Source organism: Akebia trifoliata, chromosome 7 (assembly GCF_017979445.1).
Source record: "Akebia trifoliata isolate Shusen 1 chromosome 7, ASM1797944v1, whole genome shotgun sequence".
NCBI classification, from domain to species: domain Eukaryota; kingdom Viridiplantae; phylum Streptophyta; class Magnoliopsida; order Ranunculales; family Lardizabalaceae; genus Akebia; species Akebia trifoliata.
The window spans coordinates 184,444-203,192 of NC_141381.1; the positions used below are offsets into that span (position 1 = coordinate 184,444).

General features: G+C 35.4%; 1 protein-coding gene and 1 pseudogene across 1 annotated transcript; one reads left to right on the forward strand and one right to left on the reverse strand.

The window, feature by feature from the left end:
• Positions 1-1,979: 1,979 nt before the first annotated feature.
• Positions 1,980-3,815, reverse strand: LOC147397801 (pentatricopeptide repeat-containing protein DOT4, chloroplastic pseudogene; annotated as a pseudogene).
• A 2,655-nt stretch (positions 3,816-6,470) lies between these two features.
• Positions 6,471-17,726, forward strand: LOC147397802 (Cation efflux family protein; the record flags this gene model as incomplete). The annotated part of the gene is made up of 13 exons (XM_086448874.1): positions 6,471-6,852; positions 6,948-6,999; positions 7,530-7,662; positions 7,906-7,961; positions 9,441-9,555; positions 9,714-9,771; positions 9,842-9,960; positions 10,926-11,045; positions 13,037-13,138; positions 13,233-13,305; positions 15,484-15,551; positions 17,199-17,259; positions 17,349-17,726. Coding segments are annotated over 13 exons (1,464 nt in total), but the record flags the coding sequence as incomplete, so codon positions are not given.
• Positions 17,727-18,749: the final 1,023 nt, after the last annotated feature.

An 18,749-nucleotide genomic window follows, 5' to 3' on the forward strand; every position in this document is an offset into this window, starting at 1 on the left:
GTTGGAAAACATGATTTGGGAGTAAAAATAAAGCAATGCATTGTTCTTGTTTGGGTGTGTAGCATTGTGGTGTAATTTGGGGGTTCTTTCTATTCCTTCATTCTTATTTTTATTTTATTTTATTTTATTAGTTTTTGTACCTTTTCATGCTCACCTTTATTGTATTTCATTCAATAAAAATCTTAGACTTACCAAAAAAATGAATAAACAATGCATTGGAATTGAAATTTTTCCTTATTCAACACACGAAATAGTAATTTACTGAAAAAAAAAAGGAAAAGTCAATAGTTGAGAATAAGTAAAATTTAGGGTGCCAATAAAAACTCTCCCCTATTTTTTTTTTTTTTTTGAGCTGTGATAAATTGACGCGACAGAACATACACGGCTGACATGGCAAGGGCAGAAACCGGATCAATGGTTTTATGCCCTTGCCATGTCAGCAGCGTACAAACCACGTATGTTTTGCCACATCAATTTATCATTAGTCATTTTTTTATTATTATTATTTTTTTTCTAATTGTTAGATTTAAGATTTTATTGTATGGTTCTAATCATAATTGTAAACAACTGTTGAAGTTGTTTCAACGTGTTATAACGCTTTGTAATGTTAAAGTAATAACTTGAATTAAACTTTTGTAATGTTTGAATGATATGATTTAACCTTTAATTAGGGTGTGATAAATAACTTAAGAATTAGGGTGTTATAAGTAAAAGTTGGGGTGCTAATAGTAATTTTCTTTTTTATCATATTTTTTTAAAATAATAACTCTTTTAAATTATTTAGGTAAAGTGAAAGCATTTTTTAAGGGACTAGTTGTGCACATCACAAGTGGATGGTAGCACCCTAATCTAAAAGAACAATGATGAGTGCACACGATCTAGGTATGCAGTTGGGTACGCGGATGACATGGCAAGGCCATAGAACCTCACATCATTTTTCCTATGTATCCTAATGAAATGATCTATGGTTCTGTGCCTTTGCCATGTCAGCCGTTGATCAAGACCGCGTGCATTCATCACGACTCAATCTAAAAATAGCTTATTTTTTTAAAAAAAGCTCCCATTAAAATAATGTTTTTTGGAGGGTCCCATTAGAATTACTTGCTTGTTCATCTTGTGTGTTCTCTTGGATTTAAGATAATTTATTATTTTTTGATTAATTGTTTGAGTTAAAATGATTTTATTTAATGTGAACTTGTCTTGATCCCTTGAGGAACTTGATCAAAATTTCCCTCTTCTCTCCATAATCACAAAATTTCATAAGATTCTCAGAATAATAGACCAGGGAATTAAATCAACAATTATCGATTAAAAACATGTCTGTCTGAGGCAGTAATTTCAAATCATATATGTCCATTTGTACTTTCCTCTTATTTCATCACTTTGAATTGTCATTTGTATTTGTGAGCGAACAATGGATATACAAAGTCTCCTCTATTTGAGCTCTACCACAAGTGGAAGCTGAGGTAGTGGCACACTCATGATGATCCATCGTTTGGTCTCGTTCATGAAATATACTGAGATGACTTGGACGAGTTATCTCATTGTCTCGGAATGAGATGACTATTTTTCTGCAAATCTTTGAACCTGGAACAAGAAGAAATGAGGGTGGCTCGGTTATGACATCTTGTACACGAATGTGAATGATTTTCAAAACCATGGATGTATCAGGTTGTCCCCAAATAGCATACCACACTGCATGACCAAAAATGAGTATGAGCCAGTCCCAAACTGGTGGAACTTGTGGCCATTTATCACAATTAGGCGATTGCCAATGATAAGTCCAAAGGTTATTCATGATCCTCAAAATCGAACACGGCTCAGTACTAAGCAGACGAAATTCTAAAGTCAGTCCCTCACTGTGAACCCTCAGAGCATCCTCTTTGTTCTCCAAGTCATGCATCACCATCTCTATTTGTGCAACATACCCATCTTCCCTATGTTCAGCAGTAAACCCTTCTCACTTTCCATAGATTGATTTATTGATGGTGAGATCCATCTCGAATGACTAAAACATTGCAAGAACTATCGACCTCAATTTGGCTCCTCCCAGGTTCCTTCACCAATCCTCTCCCATTCAACAACCTTCTCATTGTTGCTGCCTCCTTCCACTTCCCTTGAGAAGCATAAATGTTAGCCATTAATATATAATTGCTGGTGTCCTGAGGCTCCAAATCAAACAACCGCTTAGCCACGAACTCCCCTATCTGAACGTTGTGGTGGGTTCTACATGCACTAAGTAATGGAACCCAAGCTCGAGCTTGTGCTTGCAGAGGCATCTCTTCAATGGTTTTTAAAGCCAAGTTCAAGTAACCAGCTCTGCCGAGAAGATCAACCAAGGACGAATAATGTTCAATACTTGGTACTATCCCAAAATCTCTCTGCATAATTTGGAAACACTCCAACCCATCTTCTACCAAGCCAGAATGGCTACAAGCCAATAATACTCCAGTGAAAACAACTGCATCCGGTTTAATTCCTTCTTGTTTTTGCATCTGTCGGAAGAGAGCAAGAGCTTCTTCACCCATCCCATGGATTGCATAACCATTTATCATGGAACTCCACATAGCTAAATCCTTATTGGGAAACTTGTCAAAGACTTCCTTTGCCTTTTCTACGTTTCCACATTTGCAGTACATGTGAATTAATGAGGTCTGAACACGCAAATCAAACCCTAAACTGTTCAACCTAATGTACTCATCGACTTCTCTTCCTAAGTCCAGTGACCCCAGATCAGTACAAGCTGAAAGCACGGTAGCCAATGTTATTTCATTTGGTCTAGTGGTTGTTGTCAACAAATATTTAAATAAATTTATTGCTTCATTGGCAAACCCGAATTGAGCATACCCACTGATCATTGATGTCCATAAAAATGTGCTTTTCTCATGCACAAGATCAAAAATCGTTCGAGCAGATATGATGTCACCACATTTTGCGTACAATGTCACAAGTGAGTTCTCAATTGAGTCATTGTTATCATATCCACTTTTGACTATGAGAGCATGAACAGAAGAAGCTATTAACAATCTCCCTAAGTTGGCACAACCGGAACAGAGAATTATTAATACGACTGAATCGAGACAAACTTGTTCTCGTCGCATTTGGTTGAAAAGATCGAATGATTCACCAATATCACCAATATTCACATACCCACCTATAATTGCCGTCCAGGAGACAATTGATTTCTCAGCCATGGTATGAAACAAGGTGTGAGCAGCTTCAGTTTGATAAAACTGCCCATACATACTGATAAGAGTATTTAAAAGAAGCAAATCTGACGTTAACCCAAGTTTAATCGCATAACAGTGAATCGATAAGCCTTGTCGAAGAGCCCAACAACCCGACACAATGCTTACTAGCGTGCTAGAGCTTGGTGACAAACCAAGAACTCGCATTTGTTTCAAGAGACCGAATGATTCCTCGATCCGAAAATCCTTGCAGTAGGCAGAAATCATTGAATTCCAAGAAACTAAGCTTCTAACGGACATTTCATCGAACAAATGCCGAGAAGCAGACAAATTGGAGCATTTTGAGTACATATCGATCAAAGCTGTTTGCACAAAGAGGTGTCCTTGGAATCCCATTAGCAAGGCATGGGCATGGATCATTGTGCCGTGCCGTATGAAACCAAGTTTGGCGCAAGCCTTTAAGGCCAAAGGGAAAGTGTAATTGTTGCCATGAAAACCAGAGTTAAGCATGGAAGAGTAGATTTTGAGAGATTCAGTGAAGAACCCATCTCTTATAGATGCCTTAATCTTCAAATTCCATAAAAATAACGATCGTTTGGGGATTACTTGATTATGGAATTGCTGCATCAGTTTATTATTGGCATTTCGGATCAACTCAACCCGTACACACAAACACTCAAAATTGGAACTTGTTTACCAATAATTATTTATAGTGATCGCCCCTTTGTCCTCAAATTGTCCCTTAGTCATGAAATAGTAGACCGTGGAGGATTCATTTAAAAACATAAAACAATGCAATTATCTCAATTTCATTTCTTGGATTTCATTTTAAAAGGGTATATGTCATTCCCTTGTTAGCAATCTCCCACTTAATTCTTGAAAAATTCATGAATTTTTCATTTTTTTTTGTCAATGAAAGTATTATTCTCCTGATTATTGAACTATTTTCAATAATTAATGCATTTTAAGTTTAAAAAGAGTAAAATATGTTTTTTTACGATTTTTACAAATTGAAAAAAAACTCGGAGAAAAAAATATATGCTACTATAATTTGTATGTTGCAAAGTATAAACTTATAAGTTGTGACGTGTAGCACAAGTTGACTTTGAAGTGGCATTGCTTCAAAATTTTGGAGGAACCACCTATTTATGTGGCAAATGTCATTTTTATTTAAATAAATAAATAATGACATGGTTCTCTACATTTATTTGAGATTACACCTTAATTTTTTAAATTGATGATTTGTCTTTTGACTTTGATCTTTTTTTATAAACCAATGGAACAATAATCTCAATGCCCTCACTATCACTAAAATCAGTGTTACCATCACCAATTTCATCATTACCATCACTATTAACATCACTATCATATTATCGATTTTTGGTTTTCGATTTTTTGAAATGAGACGGATAATACACGTATGAAGCACATGCCACATATTTACCATTTACCAAATTTTTAACTGAATTTTAAATCGGATTTTTACAATCTAGAATCAAATAGAACTCGAATTTTTCACGAATCACATTTTTTCCATATTCCAAATTTATAACAAGGTGTCAATCTTTAGTGTAGGATTTGTTATCACTTCAATGAAAAGTTGACTACATCATTATGTTGAGTAAACACATAAAGAGTCTTGATATTTTCATGATAATATGAAAAATAAAATATTAGTAAACTCTGTTTCAATGACTAGTTTGGGAAAGATCTGTGAACATATAATATGGACTATGGACATACCCATCTCAAGTGTTGATAAAATTATCATATAATGTTGACAAATAATTCTGTAAGGATTGACAAAATTTACGATTTTTGAATTTTCTATTAATAGAAGTTTTAATCATTTGATAATGTTTATTTTTAAATAATTTTTTATTTACAAAGTTCCAAATTGACATCATATTATGTTTTTATTTTCAATTAATTTTTAAATGAAAAAAAAGAAAAAACATATTTAAGAAAATTCAACAATTCCAAATATGATTACTAGTTCAATATGAAAATGAACTGCGAATAATAATGTTGGCAGGATTGGTGGTTTTAAATTTTGGGTTGACACAATTCTCAATCTTTCGATCAAGTTCTTTTTTAAATATTTCTACAATCTACATCGTTCAAAATATATTTAGGATTTTATTACTATTTTATAATTATTTTTTGGATGATTGCAAATCAATGTGTATCTTAAAATAAAAAAAAAATCAGATGATCCACAATATACTATTATTGCCGTGAAATAAGAAAAAGGAAAAACATGTACTAGAAAATAAAGTATAATGCCAACAATTATTTTGAAAAAATCCCTAAAATAAAATAGTTATTATTAGGGACCAACTAGTTGCACACTAATAATTGTTGTTTTTACTCGAACCTTAAAAAATACTTTATTTTTTGTCTTTTTTGTTTTATTAGAACCTCTATTTTAACTCACTAAATTAGACTTCATTATGATTACCTTGGGATTCATAACTTATTCATCTTCTCATGACTTTGCTTGTTATTTTACAATCACAAAAATTATTGAACTAGCAATAAATTCTACGGACATAATTGATATAGAAAAGAATAAAATAATAAAGTAATACAACAAATTATTATTATTATTATTTCTTTTTTGTGAATGCAAAATGAAATTTTTTAAGTAATGGAATGCAATTGATAGTGGGTGGTGTGCAACTAGTAGACCCCTTATCTTTACTATCAATTTCAAGTATATAAACAAATAGTCGTAATAATCTAACTCCCTCACGTGGCATGTGCTAGAACAATGGATTTATGTTTCGCGATACACATCCACACATCCTCATAAAATATGTAGTTGTGTATCCTAAGGAAAAAGATCTATAACTAACGCATGCTACACCATGAGAGTATTTGAAGTATGCCACATTGGGTGTAAAAAAAAACATTACTTTACTCAAAATTCAAAACTTATCAACTACAAATTCTAGTTAATTTTTTTTGTTTTTGTTTTTCTTCTGGGGTAAAAAATTTCGGAATGAGTTGATTTTTAGTGAGGATGACCTCTATGACAAGGTGATCATCCTCATAAAAAATTAATCAATTCTGAAATTTCTAATCCCATCAAAACAAGTTTAAAAATTAAAATTATATATATATATTTTTGGTAAATCAGTTTTGATGGTTTAGAAATTTCAGAATAAGCTCATTTTTGGTGGAGTTGATTTCTACGAATCGAATTAACCCATATGAGACAAAACAAATCGGCTTGGTGTGGGTTGCCGTTATTAATTGGTGGGGTGATTTTATAATTACCCTTTTCCTTCGTTACCACTCCAGTGGATTGTCGGAACTTTTCCATGGAATTGCATTTTAGAGTATGCAGAGGAGAAACACTTCTCTTCGTTTGATGCGAACTTCTCGCTTTCTCAGAACCCTTCGGGATTCCCTTATCACTCCCCATTCCCAATCCCAATCCCAATCTTCTCAAATCCTTCCTTTTCTTCCTCCCCACACTCTACTTCAAGAACCCCAAATTCCCACAGCTTTAAATTCCATGTTTCGGATAGAAGAGGCGGTGATCCAAGAGGAGGGTTCGCACTTTGTTCCTCTAGAGCGTTGCGGCATTTCTTATTCGTGAATTATTGTTCCAGAGAAGTCGCATCGACTTCATACCATCGCTACTCCTTCCAACATGGTAATATTTTTCTCTTCTTGGATTAATTGGGTTTAGGGAAAAAATCAAATCAAATAAAAAATAGGGTTTCTTAGATTTAGTTCATTCTCGTACAGATTTTTGCTCTAGGGCTGCAGAGGTTAAGAAGACAGAAATCGATGATCCAAGGTAATATCCCTCTCTATTTACGAATTTCTTCTTGTTCATCATTAAATCAGCAACCAATGTAGGCTGATAGTCTGACCCAATTCACTTCTTTGACGTTTTTTAACCTAATTTTATCCTTGCCCTTAACCCAAAGCCAATGTGAAATTATTGAGTGTCAACCAAATGTGCTTAAATCGAAGACAATACGTATCAACTTAGTGGATTTTACCTATAAATTGACAACTTTTGTCGATCTCACTCCTTCGTCCAGTCTCATAGAATATTATTTTGATCGAATTCACTTCTTTGATGTTTTCACATAATTTTACTCTTGCCCTTAGCCTAAGCCAGTGTGAAATTACCGAGTGTCAAAGAAATGTGCTAAAATTGAAGACCATACTCACTGGCTAGTGGATTTTAGCTATAAATTTACGACCTTTTCAATTTTACTCTTTCATCCACTCTCATAGATTGATTCGTAGTGTATTATTTTTTACTTTTTTCTTTGGGGTTGTTTCTTGCCTAACTATGTGTGAAACTGGTCGTTCTAGCCAACGAGCAGTTACTACTGCCTTGTGGGCGAACTTCCTTGTCTTTTCTCTCAAGTTTGGGGTCTGGGTTATGACTTCCAGCCATGTCATGTTAGCTGAAGTCATACACTCAGTTGCAGATTTTTTAAATCAGGTATGTGTTAGAATTTATTTCATTTATTTTAATTTTCAGGTTTTTGTTAATTTTTTTTAAACTAAGGCTTAAGATGCATCATCTCGTAGCCCATTGTTCAACCAATGCAATAAAGCTTTTATGATTTAATGTTTTTAATCTCATCCCTTTTCTATTAATTTTCAATTGCTTTAACTGATAAAAGAAATTAAAGAAATTCCATTGCTTCTGTACTTTGAAGAAATCATTCTCTTGACATTGCAGGCCCTTCTTGCTTATGGTTTGAATAGCTCAAGGCGTGGTCCAGATGCTCTGCACCCGTAAGTCTTTTATCCACTATGAAAAATTCTTACTGATTCAAAGTTTTATAAATTCTATAACACTTATTTTTTTTAATAATATATAATTTCACCATCTCCTTAACAAAATTAAGACAATTGCTTCAAATGCAAAAAAGAGAGAGGAATTGAATGATTTGTGCGACAGTCAATGTCGCTCGCTATTGAATACTTGTTCTAACATATAATACAAGGGAGGAGAATCAGAATTATGAACATATTTTTTAGTACCTACCTTGCTGCTTAGCCTTCTTGGTGAGTAAGTGAGGGTATTCTCTTTGAAGGGATAGAAAACCCCAATCCCCTAAACTAAGTGGCCATATTCGTTAATCATAACTAACAAGAAATATTGTCAAATTCAAAAGAAAAAGATTTACAAGAGCAGGAAGATAATTCTCAATTAACAAAAAGCTTTTATACATGTGGCCCTTAGCTAAGGAATCAACCATGTCATTTGCCTTTTAAGTGTATGTGAGAAGATTATAGCCCATCTTCTTGTTGATTCTCTCATACACTAGATAATTCACTAGTCTTCTTGACTACCCCTTTCAATCATCACTCAACGAATAATGTTTTCTTTGCGTCATTTGAATCTACCATATCAATGGGATAAAAAATAAAATTTGAGTAGATCACCATTTGCATTGTGAAATACGTCCCTGGTGTCTAGAGGAATTGAATTACCAAGAGAACTCCAAAAAAATTTCATTTAATAAAAACTTGCTATGACATCTTCCAAGTAGGCTTCCTTGCTTAGGAATACATCTTTAGCCAACATATTTACTTAAAGCCTAAAAAACGTTTAACTTTAGCTAGGGCCTACCCCTATCATGTTTCAAGTGTTCAGGTTTCAATCAGACAAGGTGGTTACCCTGGTGAAGCCTTGAATACATTGCTTGATCATTCAAGTATTAGTAAATTGGGTTCTTCTTTTTCTCTTTTTATTATTTTATTTTTATTTTTAAATATTGGTTGCAGTTATGAGAAATAAGATTGTTACGTACTCTTTGATGACTTCCCTATTCATAAAGTAAAGTATGTACAAGACTTCCAGCCTTTAACCTGGGAATGGTATTTTATATGTACCTTTGTTTACAAATTGGAAACTTTAGCTGGACCTGGTTACTAATTGAGGTGGGATCAATATGGAATTTGGTCAACTACTATCTGAGTTTTGGCCTTTGTGACATTGGTTGAGTTGCATTGATTTGATGAATTGATTCGTAATTCAATCGTTCATGGAAAGTTGATGATTTTTTATTGCTTGACCGCTTTCTTCTTTTATTGCATAAAAGAATTGGGTGCTCCTCTAACTCAACCTGAACCACGATAGAATAGAGTGACCGAAGTTACTTTTCTGAGTACTTTTTTTTTAGCTTCTAATGGCATTTTATATTTTACAGTTCATTATTTCTGGTTCATATTTTTTCTTATTTTATTTTCATGTACATGTTTCTACAGTTATGGGTATTCCAAGGAAAGGTTTGTATGGTCCTTAATATCCGCCGTTGGCATTTTCTGCCTTGGTTCTGGTGCCACAATTGTCCATGGATTTCAAAACTTATGGACTGCACAGGTAACTGCCTAACTGGTTTTTATTTTTTATCTTTATTTTTAAACTATAATCTATAAGTTTTTTGAATTTGAAATTCTTGAAGTCTTTACGACCTTTTCGATACTAACTCATAATGCATGTCAGTGACTGTTATTGATTTATAAGCATCTCTTGTTCAGCCCCCTACAAATATTCAGTATGCAGCTTTGGTAATTGGTGGTTCATGCATCATTGAAGGTATAACTCTGCTTCGAGATTGGCTTGTGGACTACTTCAAGCATCTCTTTTACCCTGGCTGTTCCCGTAGGTGCTTCTCTTGTTGTTGCTATCCATGCTGTCAAGAAAGGTGCAGCTGCTGAGGGAATGAGCGTGCGCGACTATGTCTGGCGTGGTCATGATCCAACATCTGTTGCTGTTATGACTGAGGTAACTCTGCTTCAACTTTTATGCATCCAATTATTGGATTTGATTAATTTGCTGCTTCTGAGTTTAATCTTACTTGCTGGAATGATAAATATGAAATATATCAGCTCCTGCAATTGTAGTTTGATGGATATAATTTAATATATCGATCATAAGTGCCAATATAATGGCAGTCCACATGGTATACCATGGTGGGACTCAACATTTTGGTGCATGAGAATTGTAGCGGGACATCTCAATTTTGATTCAGGTAAAACCCTAGGTTAGAATCCTCAAATGATGGTTCATTGACTTCATTCTGCCCCTTAACCTGCAAGTGTTTTGGGGTGGATAACAAGTCACTGAACAAGCATTCTTTGAATTATCTTCCAGCAATATATCTTTACATAATTTCTTTTCCCACCTTCAAGATTTTTTTGGCTATTATTCTCAGGAACTATGTTATAATTGATTTACGCGTTAGGTTGATAGTCATCTTCCTGCAATATATTCTTATATAGTTTTATTTTTTCATACCTTCAAGATTTTTTTAGCTATTACTTTTAGCACCTATATGAAAATTAATTTTTTGCTTTATTTTTTATTTTTATGAATATATATTATATTATCGAAAAAGAGATGAGGCCATATCGACCTACAAAAAATGAGCAAAATAAAGGAAAAGCCCAAAAGCAAACCAAGCCCAGCACAAGCCCTACTCATTTCTAGCAGAGTCCCAGCTGAAAATAAATTTCTTAAAGAAAACTTCCTTGAGCTCCTCAAATTTCTTGCACTGATACAACAAAAGATCTAATATGTTGACGATGGTCACATTATAATCGCTCTGTACCCCTTCAAACACTTGTAAATTTCTCCCATTTCAAAGATTCTAACAAATAGCAGAGGGAGCAAATGACCAAATAATCCTTTTGTGTAGGCCATGATAGTGCTCATATTGTGTGTTTTTAACGTCTGATCTTGATTTTCAGGATGGTGCTGCGGTTACTGGTCTTATTATTGCTGCAGCATCATTGGTAGCTGTCAATAGAACAGGAAATGCAATTTACGATCCAATTGGTTCAATTATAGTTGGAAACCTACTTGGAATGGTATATCACACTTCCCTGCCTTGAGTTTTTATTTATTTATCTCGATTATATTCTACTTAAATTTGAATGATCATAGTAGGCCATTACTTGAACAATACCTCTTGCATGTGTATAGGTGTAGCATTTTTTTTCATAGCCAGTATTCATGTGTAACTGCAAATTTTCTTCAATTTATTGATGCTGGGACAACTCTTTGGAGAACTAAGCTACCAGAACTTCTTTCCGGGTGTTCCGAAGGCATTGGAAGGCTTTCAGTTTGTTCATATGTTTTTTTCTTAAATGGCAAACAAGACGAAGGAAAATCAGTGGATTATTTTAACTAAAACAGATTTATAAAGTATTTTGTTGCCTCATGTCTCCACTTTAATGTAGTTCATTTTGTTAACACGTTAGTCATCTTCCTTCGTCATCTTCCCTTATTTCCCTCAAAAAAGGTAAATGATCAAATCCAGATCTTTATGTTTATTTGGATACTAAGTTCTTATATTCTTTGCATGAGAGAAGTCTTAGGTTACCTTGTGCACTGTCAGTTGTTTCAATCTTTGGGTCCAAGTTTGGGGAGGAAAGGGGTAGATTATGGAGGAGGGTCATTTTGGCGAAGTATGGGGAAAAGAGACTGGGTTGGTATAGTGGCGAGGCTAAAGGCTCGTACGGGTGTAGTGTTTGGAAGGGTATCTTGAAAATGAACGAGGAGTTCGAGAAAGGGATTAGGTTCAAGGCGGGAATGGGTAATAAAATCAGATTATGAGAGGATAGTTGGTGTGGCACATCACCTCTAGCAGTTCAATTTCCGTCCTTGTACGCCTGTTCTACAAAAAAGAACTGCTCGATTCAACAGTGTTTGATTCACAATGAGTTCACTTCCACTTGGGATTTGGGATTCAGGAGAAGCTTTAATGATTGGGAGATAACTGATGTGATATCTTTCCTTGATCTCTTACACTCGTGTCCTCTCAACGAAAGTGAACAGGACAGATGGGAATGGACGAGGGCTAAGGACTTGAGATTCTCTGTCAGCTCATTCTTTAAGTGCCTCAATTCTTATGCCGAGCGATCATTCTTGGGATCTATCATTTGGACCACTTCCATCCCATCTAAAATATCATTTTTTGTTTGGTTGGCTTCCCTTGGGAAAATTCTTACATTGGATAATTTGATTGCTCGAGGGTAGATCACACCTAATTGTTGTCCCCTGTGCATGAAAGATGGGGAATCTGTCGACCACATCTTAATTCATTGTACATTCTCTCATCAAATTTGGTCATTATTCCTTGGTCTTTTTCGTATTCAGTGGGTCATTCCTTGTAAGTTCTCCTTGTTGTTAGAAGGGTGGGCCAGTAATGTTTTCTCTTCCAGAAAAAGATTCTTGTGGGCTATTCTTCCCTCGGCTATTGCTTGGGGGGTGTGGAATGAGAGAAATAACAGGGTGTTTAACAATAAGATGAGAAGCTCCCACGGCACATTCTTGGAGATTTTGGGCTTGTTATACCTTTGGGCGAAGCAGAACATTGAGTTCAAGGGGATTACTTTTGATGACTTCGTTTTTAGATGGAACTCTTTATGTAGTCTTTGATGCTTTAATTTCTTTTTGATTTGTAGTTTGTTTAGAGGCTTTCTCGGCCTCTTTGTATTTTGTCTCTTTCAATCAATATATTACACTTATCAAAAAAAAAATCTTTGGGTCCAAAATGGGTTCAAAATGAAAAGGTAAGCTTTACTGATGACAAAAGAAAAAGAAAAAAGGAAAGGGTGGTTTTTCTGCTCAATCCTTATTTTTCTATTATTCTTATTATTATTTTATTATAATGACAAGTATTATTTATGATAGAAGAATATGAGGAATGAAAGCAAAAGAGGTAAAGGAAAAAACAATCACACTGACGATTTCTTCTTGAGTTTGGAAACCTCATTAACTGTTTATTACATTGGTGACTTCATTTATGATCATTTTTTCTTTGAGGTGCATTAAGTGAACTGGGTTTTTCTTTCAGGTTGCTATTTTCCTCATCCAGAGGAACCGGCATGCTTTAATTGGTAGAGCAATTGATGATAATGATATGGAAAGAGTTCTTCGATTTTTAAGAAATGATCCGGTATACTTCTGCTGTATCATTATTTTGTTTCTCATGCTTGTATTGTTCATGCTTCTTTAGTTTGACAAACCCATAAATTTTTTTTTGCCTGCAGGTTGTAGATGCTTTATATGATTGCAAAAGCGAGGTGATTGGACCTGGCTTCTTTAGGTTTAAAGCAGAAATAGGTGATTTTCACCCTTTAACTCATATTTTCTGATTTTTGCTGGAACTAAAAATGATTTCAGTTGAGTTCTAATCCTCAGAAATTTTCAAGGCTCTTGTTGTCTGTAAGTTGGACATGGACACGTAGTGCTACCCACTGCTGCACTGGGGGACCTAATCTTTTGATGCATACATGTTGATGTATAGTATGACATTAAAATTTCATAGTATGAGGCAATTTTGAATTACTCAAACACATCATTTAAGTGGTGCTCTTTTCTCTTCAGAAATTCCCAAGGCTTTGGTGATCTGCAACTTGGGCATGGCAAGGTTTTGCTATGCACTGCCGCACCTGGGTCCCAATCTTTTGAATTTGATGCATACCCGTAGATATATATTATGATGGTTAAACTTTCATCATATAAGGTATATATAAATTACTCAAAGAGTAATGTACACATGCCACTATCGCTCCGGAATCCGTTTCCACTTCACTCACGGTCATAAATAATTCAATGAAAGGAGCATTCACCACAGGATGAAATCATTAGTGTGTGATATATATATATATATATATATATTGATAGGTAAAAGATTGATTTTATTAATCTTAGGGAGGAGTAGGTTCTTTGGAGGTTGGGTGTGTTTGGTGGTTGCTGTACTCTTTTCCTTGGGATGGTCATCTCGATCCACCTTTTGAATGGATTCATCTTTACTTATGAAAAAATTGATTTTATTAGAATGAGAACAAGAAAAGGGGTCAAGGTGATCTCCATAGCAAATACAAGACCAGACAAGCAAACAGGAAAGGCTAAACAGATTTCAAATTGCAAATCACTTCCCATCTACCAATGAAATCCTCTTCGAACACTCCCTTGAACTCCTTGAATTGTTTTCCCCAAAAGAAGAGAAACCTCAACACAAAGAGGATGACGTCATGAGGAGAATAATGTCATCATTTGTATATTTGTTTTGATTTTCTATTGGTGTAAGTAATTTCAAGAGTTTGAAGTTTCTTTTTTGAGGACTATAAGTAGGTGGGAACTAGTTTGTAAAGAGAGTGCTTAATGTTGTTTTTTTTTGCTTTACTTTAGAGCTCACCTAGTCCTATTTATCAATAAAAATCTCACTTATTGAAAAGTAAGGTTCAATTTCTAGTTTTTGATGATACTCCTGCTTCTATATAGAGGTGCTTCTTGACATATGGTAACTAAGTGTGAAGGCTAACATAATAAGTTAGAAGTGCAACTTGGGCAGGCCCAACCAATCCCAACAGGATAAACCTTGCCTCAAGCTGGGCTAGGGTTGGCATTTCTTGGACCAGGGCTTGGAATATGAGCCTAGTCAAAATTCAGGTTAGGCTTGGGCGGCAACTAATTGATCCAAATTGAACCCAACCTCCATTATTAATGTATATATAGGGATTTTCAATATTATGTTTTGGGTTTCAACTTTCTAAGTTCTGGAACAGATCCACTCTTCACCATCCATTCCTTGTCAATCCGTTGTCAATTGTCATAATCGATAGTCATGATCTAGTCGTCCCACTGGACCAATAACACCCCTCTTTGGTGGGTAAATCCACATTCTGTTTTTTTTTGGGGTGCATCTCTCTCTCTCTCATAGATCTTCATTTACTTTATGTTGTGTGGATTTGACCCATTTCAAGTTCTATGTTTATTATTATTATTATTATTTTTTGGGAGTGGGGGGCCGGGTGTGGGGGAGTGTTGGACTCTTAAGTTAATTTTGTGACTTGATTTATTTATCATCTTTTATATTGGATGGTACCAAAATCAAAAGTAAAGAACCTGTTGGAAGATAATGACGAAGGATTTTTTATTTATTTTTTGATAAGTAAGATGAAGGATTTGTAATTTGGGATGCATCCTACGTAAATTTTGTGACAACAAAGAGGTGACCGTAGAGCTGGGATTCAATCGAGAAAACAGAAAGATGCACGGATGAGTTGATTAGATAGTTTGGCTACAAGCAAATCCTAGCTAACTTTAGTCAGGCATGGATTAACTGATGAATAACACAAGTTAGTGTTGGGATCAGCACCTCAGGCCTGTCTTCGGCTTTGGTTGAGATTGGGCTGGACCTCAACTTGCCCAAGTTCCCTAGTATAACCTTTCGGATTTCACATTTGAGTCTTTCAGCATCTCAGGAAAATTTAACTAACAAGTTGAATGCTACAGATTTCAATGGTGAGGTGGTGGTGCAAAATTATTTGAAAAGGACCGGACGTGAAGAGTGGGCCAGACAGGTAAATTTCTTATTCTGTAATTTCACCGTTTTATTTATCTCATGCATGAACCAGAAGCTAATTGCAAGTTGCCACTTCACAAAAAAGTAGCACCCCTGCCAAGCTACTTTGGTGCTGAACGATCGGTGCATTCACGAAATGGAAATGCACATTGTTATTCTCTAGATCCTTGTGCACAAATTGATGCTGGCCACACCTGAGCCTGGTAGACCTGGCATGTTTTGAAGGAAATGAACAATAGTCCATGTCCAGTTGGCATGATGCCACCTGAAATTCTGTGAGGTCTTATTTTATTTACTTGTGCAGCATTAGTTTGGGGTGCTTTCCATATCCTTCCTGTCCATTAAACAGGTCAGCGACCTCCTAGACTTGCTAGAACCCAAAGAATGGGCTTTGATTGTTTAATTAGGATATCCGATATGGCAAACTTTATCTGCCTTTATTTTAAACCTTACTTGCTATGTAACAAGGAAATTCCATTTCTAAGAATTTGCTGTGTTAGATATGAGGCACACTTTTTTCAAAATCTTAATTTATTTAAATGTTTTGTTTTCAGATATTATTTATCATGGTGTTTGTACGATTTTAATAAATATCTGAACACAATTTTTCTAGATTGTATACCTAACCTAAACTATAATATTTTAAAAATTATACTTATCAACATATAAAAGAAACTCGATGGACTTGTCAGGGGATCTGCTTTGTGAAGGTCATTGTGCTTGACACTTGATGTTTGTGTTGGACACCACCAACCTGTGCTTGTTCTTGTTATGTAGTTGTTTTGGTATATGGGCATGTTGAATGGTTTTCTTTTTCTACTTTTGTTTTTGTTCTGTTTTACTTTTTTCTACTTAGTTTGTTTCCTTTAATTTTTAATATTAATTGTCACTGGCCGCTCCCATGGTAAGATTGGTATGCAGATTTTTAGCATCTCAAGAAAACAATAACAATTTCAGTCACACGCATAAAACTGGGCTATGTATATACGCTTGTGAATGGGCTTGCAGGCATGCTTCCTGTGTTGGAATATGCATGATGACCAAGTCTCATCCTCAATGTACCCAGGGGCGGAGCTAATAAGGATCTGGTGGGGGCAATTGCCCCCACAGAACTTTGAGACACTCCTATATTTGCCCTATTTGTCCCCACTCCCTCACCTCTCTCCCCATTTGCCCCCACACCCTCACCTCCCTCCAATTCCCCCCCCCCCTCCTCTTTCACCTTCAATTCTTTGTTGACGACATTACCCTTGACCAGGCCTTCTGATATACTAATTGGAAATGACCTAAATATCCTTTTCTTCAACTTCTAACCAAAAACCTCTGAATTTCTCCCTAAAAGCATTCATCTTCAAGTTCTTCAACTATACAACTAACCATAATTTGCCCCCACTACAAGAAAATCCTGGCTGCGCCCATGATTGTACCCCGTCTCCATATTATGTGAATGTGTAATGTGCCCTGCAAGAAGAATGACTCAGCAGAAAACAATACACTAGAAGCTGAAAATGAACCCTATTTTGCCATTCTACCGACTGCAAATTTTTTTTTTTTTTTTTTCCTTTTTTCTTTCATCCGGTTAAATTTTTTTATAGAAGACCATTTGCAAGAAATCGTATCTGACAGGCATTGATGATGTTGACAGTTTCGGGAAGTTGCAAAGGATAAAGATGATGCCATGCTACTGAAGACCATGTCAAACTATGGTATGCATGAAGATACATAATTTAAGATATAACGACCATGCCTTGTCAAGATTCAACAGAACCGAATGTATGTGTGTTTCTGATGACAGGTGAGGAAGTAGTTACCGCTCTTGGAAGTGAAGTTGATAGGCTAGAGAAGGAGATCCAGAATATCGTTCCTGGGATCCGGCACGTTGACATTGAGGCCCACAATCCTAAAGGCCCATCTCCTTGAACCAAACACTTTCTGGATAATAGCATCATGTGCAGTTTTTTGTTCACTCAGCTGTTAAACGGTGAAATTTTCAATGAGCCCCCCTTATATATCTTGATTGAGCTATACATTTGGTGATTCAATTGTAATTGGAAAAATTATGGATTGAGTTTCTGGGAATATTCAAAAGTGCATTTGACGTTTCTGGAATTCTGAAGTCTGACATTACTCACATGTAATATCATGGAGAAGCAAAGTTTTCCGTTTGAGTTAATGTGACATTTAACACTAGTTGGGTATCAGTGTTTTTGAGATTTGAGATAGCTGGTGGGGCACTTCCACGGCCAACCAGACCGATTGGTTGAAACCGTAGAAATGCAGGAAGTGGCCCCCCACTAGGTTCCCAGTTTTCTCAAATACACCCCTCACGTGGTAGGGTTCTGTTGCGTAGATTGGGCCTGTATGATTGTGCATGGAGAATGGGTTGGGAAATGATTTATTTGGAAAAATATACATTTCTGATGCGTTATTATACGTTTTCCTTAGAATTCATTTTCTTTCCCAAAGTAATTTTCCACTCAAAAGCAAAGAATTTGTCACTGGATAGATCTTTGTGAGATGCTTAAACAACATGAGCTAATCCTAATCAAGATCATAAGACTACATCTTTAAATGGTGAAAATGTTAAGTTAGGGTGAAAGAGGTGGAAGGGTGGTTTGTTTATTAGGTACTTAATATCATTTTCTTAGGACGAGCAGGGTTTTTTACTTGAAAACCCTACATTAGATTATGCTATGAGGTAAATAATTTGCACCCACTTCTTTGCTTTTATCCTCCACTTAAACTTCATTTTCTAGTAAATAGTGAAATTACTTGTCAAACCTACTTGAAGAAAAAAAAAAGACTAATGCTTTGTTCGATGGGAAGATATCGAAAATTTTCATTGAGACTCAATAAGACCCTATCAAACCTACTTGAAAGGATTTAATATGAACATACTGATTGGGACTACCAAGCCCTTTTAGATAATATTTGATAAAATCCTACCCAAATCTATATTGGAGGATTCAGTAAAGACATATTGCATGAAGTTTCATTTGAATTTTTTTTTTTCTGCTATTGAGATTTTCAAACAAGTCGTAGTTGAAAATTACGTAAATATAAAGAAGAAGAAGTACCACTTAAAACTAGAATTACCACTTTCACCCACATTTTGGGTTAAGTGAAAGAAGTAAGTGGGTGAGACGAGGAATAAAGTGGGTGCAAATAACAAGCTATTTAGTAATTTTTACCCGCG